Source organism: Cydia pomonella, chromosome 1, assembly GCF_033807575.1.
Source record: "Cydia pomonella isolate Wapato2018A chromosome 1, ilCydPomo1, whole genome shotgun sequence".
In the NCBI taxonomy this organism is placed as follows: Eukaryota; Metazoa; Arthropoda; class Insecta; order Lepidoptera; family Tortricidae; genus Cydia; species Cydia pomonella.
Window position 1 is genome coordinate 40,569,858 of NC_084703.1, and position 6,110 is coordinate 40,575,967.

The 6,110-nt window shown below is 37.3% G+C and overlaps 1 protein-coding gene across 1 annotated transcript; it reads right to left on the reverse strand.

The window, feature by feature from the left end:
* Positions 1–1,382: 1,382 nt before the first annotated feature.
* Positions 1,383–2,757, reverse strand: LOC133523347 (uncharacterized). Its single transcript, XM_061858871.1, has one exon. The coding sequence runs from the start codon at positions 2,487–2,489 to the stop codon at positions 1,446–1,448; it is 1,044 nt and encodes a 347-aa protein (XP_061714855.1). The 5' UTR covers positions 2,490–2,757; the 3' UTR covers positions 1,383–1,445.
* Positions 2,758–6,110: the final 3,353 nt, after the last annotated feature.

Below are 6,110 nucleotides of genomic sequence, written 5' to 3' on the forward strand. Positions count from 1 at the left end.
TTGTATAGGAACGTGGGTCGTGTACATAGCGTGCGCTGCAGTGGGGCGCCGGCCGTGCGCTAGGGATGGACGCATTTTTCCATGCCACGATTGGTCCATACCAAAGAATACAATACTCATTAGGAGGTCCATACTTAGGATACGCGAGCTTTATACGATACAAGTGTCGACCCAGTTAAAAGGGGTGTTCGACAAATTGGCACGTTCGTCAAGTCTGGGGCTGCCGTGCTGCCGTGTTTGTGTTAGGTGAACTTAGGTGGTGTTTGGCATGTGTTTGGTGTTTGTAGATAGAGAGCGTGCATGAACTGTAGGAGGCAGCACAGAAGCCGTCAGATTTTTGGCGCGAGGCGTAAATGTGATGTTTTTTGTACTGATGTAGCCCACAATATGGTAGAACCTACTATGTACAAGAAAACACGTAACGTGTACATGTACATGTTTATGGTTCCGATTCAGGCCACAAGATGGCAGACCCTCCAACGCGCACGGTCCCTATCAAAGAATATAATACTCACTGTCCCTATACTTACTTTACTCTTTGAGCAAACACCAGGCATGTGGAAACGGCTTTATACGTCAGACAGTTATCGCCCGGGATGCTATTTGTTATCACCTATTAGTCATGGAAATCAGTTCCTGGCTCGTGGGCTACTCAGTCGGCGATGGTTTTGAGACAAATCAAATAGTGAGAGTGCTTGACTATTAATAATCACTTTCTTTTAACATCGACTAGGTATAGAAAATGTTAGGATTTTTAGGGGGTACGTCCGGGGTTTTGTCTGGGCCCTATGTCTCGTGCGCCCTAACCCCTAGAGGTCATCCATTAATTTTCTAGGTTTTTTGGGCCTCCTCCCCTCCTTGTCACACGCTCATATTTGGCAAACCCCTCCTCCCCTGGTGTGACGTCACATTTTTGGCAATTTTGTTTTTAACGAAATCGGCAAATCTATTATTATTAGTATTAATATTTTATTTTATTTATTAGTTATAGTAATCATCTGTATATATCCATTATGTATATTGTTATTGTCAATAAATATATTTTTATCAAAATGTCTTTTATATTATATAGGTATAATATAACCCAAAACGGATTAGGAAATAAAATTTAAATTAATAAAAACAATTATCGTTACAAAAACTTGACATTGAACTGTATAACGAATAAACATTATTAGGTAAATTTTCGCTTACTGAAGTTAAAGTGACGTCACAAAGTTTGTGACTCCCCCCTCCCCCGTGTCGCAACATTTCACATTTTCTTGACCCCCCTCCCCCTAAGTGTGATGTAATTAATAGATGACCCCTTACTCCCTGTATTTATACTGATTGAAATTGTCAAGTTAAGTATTATTAAGTTACTTATTATGAAACTAAATCTATGGAACTTTCAACAAAATTTTATTCAACCAAACGTTCTTCTAATCAAAAATGTTAACAATGTTTCAATGAAAGTAGAATGGAAACATACAAAGTAGAAAAATTTTATAAACACAAGCTACAGGATTAAATGCAGATGAAAACTTCTTGGTTTCCGGTTCTTCAATTCCGACTAGTTTTTGTGGGAACGTCGGAATCGTAACAATGTTTTTTTCCTCCACATTCCTTATTTTTTCGTCTACCCAAGCTTTGAAGCTGTAAGTAGGCAAAATAGTAGCCATTTCCTTGTTTATAGCATAATTAGGCGATATTTCTTGAATACAATTATCAGAACCCTTTACTATTACGCCTACTAATTCATTTCCAAAAATGGCAGGGCCACCGTAATCAGTGAAGCAAGTCGGCTCTTTCGCTTCAACGCAATCGATGAAAACATTCAGCTTGTTACCGGGGTTTCCCGAAAAACGATGTTCCACACCGGCATATTGAAGATGCTCTGCGAAACCAGACTGTTCGTTCAGCCCAAATCCAAAAATCTCCAAGTCTATGAGGTTCTGGGCGGAAGTGTAATTGCTTAATTTAATCTTGGAGGCAACTGAAGAATTAAATTTATGCGTATAAACAACTCCAACATCATTAAGAGATTCTTCACCGCTGTAACTTGGGAATTTTTCAGTTTTAATCACACTGATTCGCACTGCTCCTGGGGCGCCTCGCCTAGAAGATATTGTATTCACTAACACGGCGTTGATTTGCTTTTGGATACATGAAGCCGTGGTTAGTATCAAGCCATTAGCGACTACCGTGCCAGAACATATATGTATTTCACTAAGAGATAGGCAGGCAGCCATGAAGGGGAACTGTTTGGCAGTCGCGTTTAGCACAGGATGCATGTTGTTGTTTTGCCTTCTAGCACTGCATAGCTGAATTCTGGTTTTGTTTTCTGGTTCGATATCCGGAATCTCCATAGCTATATCTTTAGCATCATCGTTGTCGCCAATGTCGTCGTTCACGTCGGCTCGTAAATTATCGACGCTTTTTTTCACATTTTCTGCGTAAGAAATACAGAGAAGCCCTAAAAAGAATAAAGTAAAAACACGTTTTTTCATTTTCACGTTTATGTGAACGACGGCAAAAAATTAACGTCACCTTTTGTCTTGATTTTTTGCTTCTAGAATAAAAGTGACACTATATTCTTTTTTTCGAGATGTTTGTTGACATAGTGTACCTATATGATCACTTCGTGCAGCCAGTTTAAATTAACCGAACATTAGGTGAATTCAACATACTTACAAATAGGTTATTAATATTTTTTTCTCAGTTTCTAATGCCCTTAATAAGCACAATTAGATGCAGAAGAGCGGAAAAAGGGTGCAGATGAGTAGTTAAATAGGATCTATCTACATATAAATCGGCCAAGAGCATGTCGGGCCATGCTCATGTAGGGTTCCGAAGTATCCATTCTGTTAGAATAGGCTAAACGGAGCTATTGGTAAGTATCATGTACAAAGAATATAATACTCACTAGGAAATCATGTACATACATTACAATCATAAAGGAGTACCTTCGCAGTTAGTACGTCTTTTTAATAAGAGAAGATATTTTATTTTCGGGGTGATTATTTCCGAAAATGTTCACTTTATCATAAAAAGGTAGTGGAGTACCCGTATTCATTTTAAAATACCTATCCAACGATACTCCACACCATCGGATTAAATTCAACCATTTGAATAAAATATATTAAAATACGTTTTTGGCATAAATTTCATTGTTGGTACAAGCTTTTATCGCTGACTGGACTTTTCTTTCCTCAGGCAACTAATACTCATCGAGACAATTCATAAAACCCCAAACACAATTAGGTTACGTTGTTTTATCACAGAGTTCCTATGGCTACCTCCTGTCTCCATCATCAGATTATCTCGATGGTACCAGAATATTCCAACCGTCATTTCCAGCTTCATCTAAACCGGGAGGTGGCCCAAATTTAACTTGCCAGATTTGACCCGTACATACTAAGGTACATAGGTTCAAGTTAATAAAAACCTTGTAAAAAAGGTTTTGTGTGGGAGGTACCCTTATTCAGTTTTTATGAGTTTTTGTTTTACCAATGTTTTACCGTCATGTTTATATATGCGTGCTAAATTGCAGCTTTCTAGCACTAGGCAAACGGAGCAAAGCTGCGGACGGATAGACGGACACGGCGAAACTATAAGGGTTGCTAGTTGACTACGGAACCCTAAAAATAATATAATATAATGACAACAAAAAATATTATTATAATATAAATACAGGGCAGCTGGTGGGGAGAAAGCGGCCCCACGTACCCGACTGCACCTGGGGAGTTTTCAGAGTTCTGTCACCCGAAGGAGAATGGGTGGAACAGGGTACAAAGAATTTTTTTATTTTCAGTCTTCATACTCACTTCATACACAAGGCAGAGGGAAATATAGTCTGTCAAACAACTTTGTCACTAAAAAAGGCGCGAAAATCAAATTTTCTATGGAACGATAAGCCCTCGCGTCTAAATTTTTTTAATTTGCCGCTTTTTCCTACTGACGGAAATGGCTTGACAGAGTATATTTCCCACCTGATTTTGAACTTTATTTAGAAGTTATACAGTTAAATTTTGCATCATTCTTGACAGTCTTGACACCCTTATGTCTTATAAGGGTTAAACAGCGTGTAGGGTATGAAATAAAAGGGCATTCTGAGTAGAATAGAAATACATGACACACTATAACATTTTTACTATTTGGTTCAACAAATTATAAGAAAATGTCAAAAAAAAAAACACACACAATTCAAAGTTGACTTTGAACTTCTCTAGATTGAAAACGACTGAATAGATTATTTCAAAATATTATATACCAGAGGACTCTAAATATTCTCTATGTAATGCCTAAAAACAATTAACCAGATATATCAACAAATTACAGTATAATATTCTGTTATAGGAAAAAACTAAACGACTAATTTGGTGGGTTAGAATTATATGTATACTTTATATGGAGCTCTGGAGTTGCTGGCATCCATAGGATACGTAGACTGCTTACCATCAGGCAGGCCGTATGCCTGTTTGCCAGCGAAGTAGTATAAAAAATCGATCAAACTGGTCAACTAGCGCTCCAACTCACGCTGTTGGACTGATACAACTTGTATAGACCCCGAGACTTAATCCCTGACTGAGTACTTCCGCAAAAAAGAGTTACCGAAAAGTAGGTCCAATTAGGGGATTGTATGTCATTTGACCAAGAGAGTAACAAGGCCCCAACGATGTAGTCAGCTTTGAGGACGTCTATTGCTTTTACTATGTCTGCGGTATGGAGTGTGGAATTAAGAGGAGTGGCATCTCTTATGGTAGAACTGTTGCAAAAGTGTCCTGCTGTCATCTATAAATAATAGTTCCAAATCTCTCCAAAGTAGCGCTAGAGTAGCTAAGAACCTAGGCGTTATTGACGGAGTGACCTGCGCAGTCTATGATTTCATTTTTTTGTTCAAGGACTCTAAGTATTGTAGCGCCACCTATTTAAAGTTTTTTGATGACACTTTTTGGTACATGGAGATTTCGTTCCTTATTTCCACCTTCCGTAGTCTGCGGGAAGCAATGAAGTCATTAGATAATACTACCAACATTATAATAAGTCAATATGTCAATTACCAACGTGACGTCAGGCTGACGCAACTAGGAACAAAATAAGTTTTGTATGGAACTTGTTTCGCAAATCTTTGCCAACGAAGAAAAATAAAACGTCAGTGCTATTTATTCTGTCAAGTTTACATCAAGTCAACTGTCAGCCTAATTGTTTTGTTTATTAGGAAGGCTTCAATGTTTTGTTCGGGTATTTCGTGCAATTTCTTTATTATTTAGTGAAAATATCGAAAATAGTGAACCGTGATCAGAGTAAAGAGCGACTTTGTTACAATGCCACCGAGAAAATGGTTTACTAAGTGTGAAATATGTGGCAAGCGAGCCACTCGAGAAAATCAAGAAAAAAGGGATTTTATGGCGAAATTTCCCTTGGATAAAGACCGGTACGTATTGCTTTAGATACTTTTGACCTTATTTTGGTGCAGCAGGCTTTAAACACATCGAAAATTTGATATTTTATATTATTTTTAGTTGTGAACTAGGGATGTACTAAAACTATCGATAATTGTATGTTTATTGATTTGTATATCAGTGTAAGTAATTAAATAAAATATGCGAAAATTCCTGAGAACTTGCATGCAATATGACACAAAATTAATTCGTCGAAGATTTTCAGTGGAAAGTTATCTATCATCTATGCATTAATGGTCATTATTTGACATATTTTTTTAAATCTAGTAATTATTTAATATATTAATCTGAAACGTAAGTAAATTAATCTCTCTTTTTGTGATCAATAAAAAATATTATACGACATTATTACACAAATTGAATTAATCCCATAGGACGCTCAATAAGACATGTGTTGTGGGTACTTAGACAACGATATATACATATAAATACATAGAAAACACACATGACTCAGGAACAAATACGCATCACACAAATAAATGCCCGTACCAGGATTTGAACCTGGGGCCATCGGCTTCATAGGCAGGGTTACTGCCCAGTAGGCCAGACCGGTTCTCATGATTAACAGACATATAAATACATAAAAAGTTAGAGCATTGATAAAGGGTTGTTGATAACTGGATGCCGAAAAACATGATTTATAGATGCATATTAGCGCTAAATAAT

Coding starts and splice junctions, on each gene's coding strand:
- LOC133523347 (XM_061858871.1), bottom strand. CDS start 2,489: ATGAAAAAACGTGTTTTTACTTTATTCTTTTTAGGGCTTCTCTGTATT.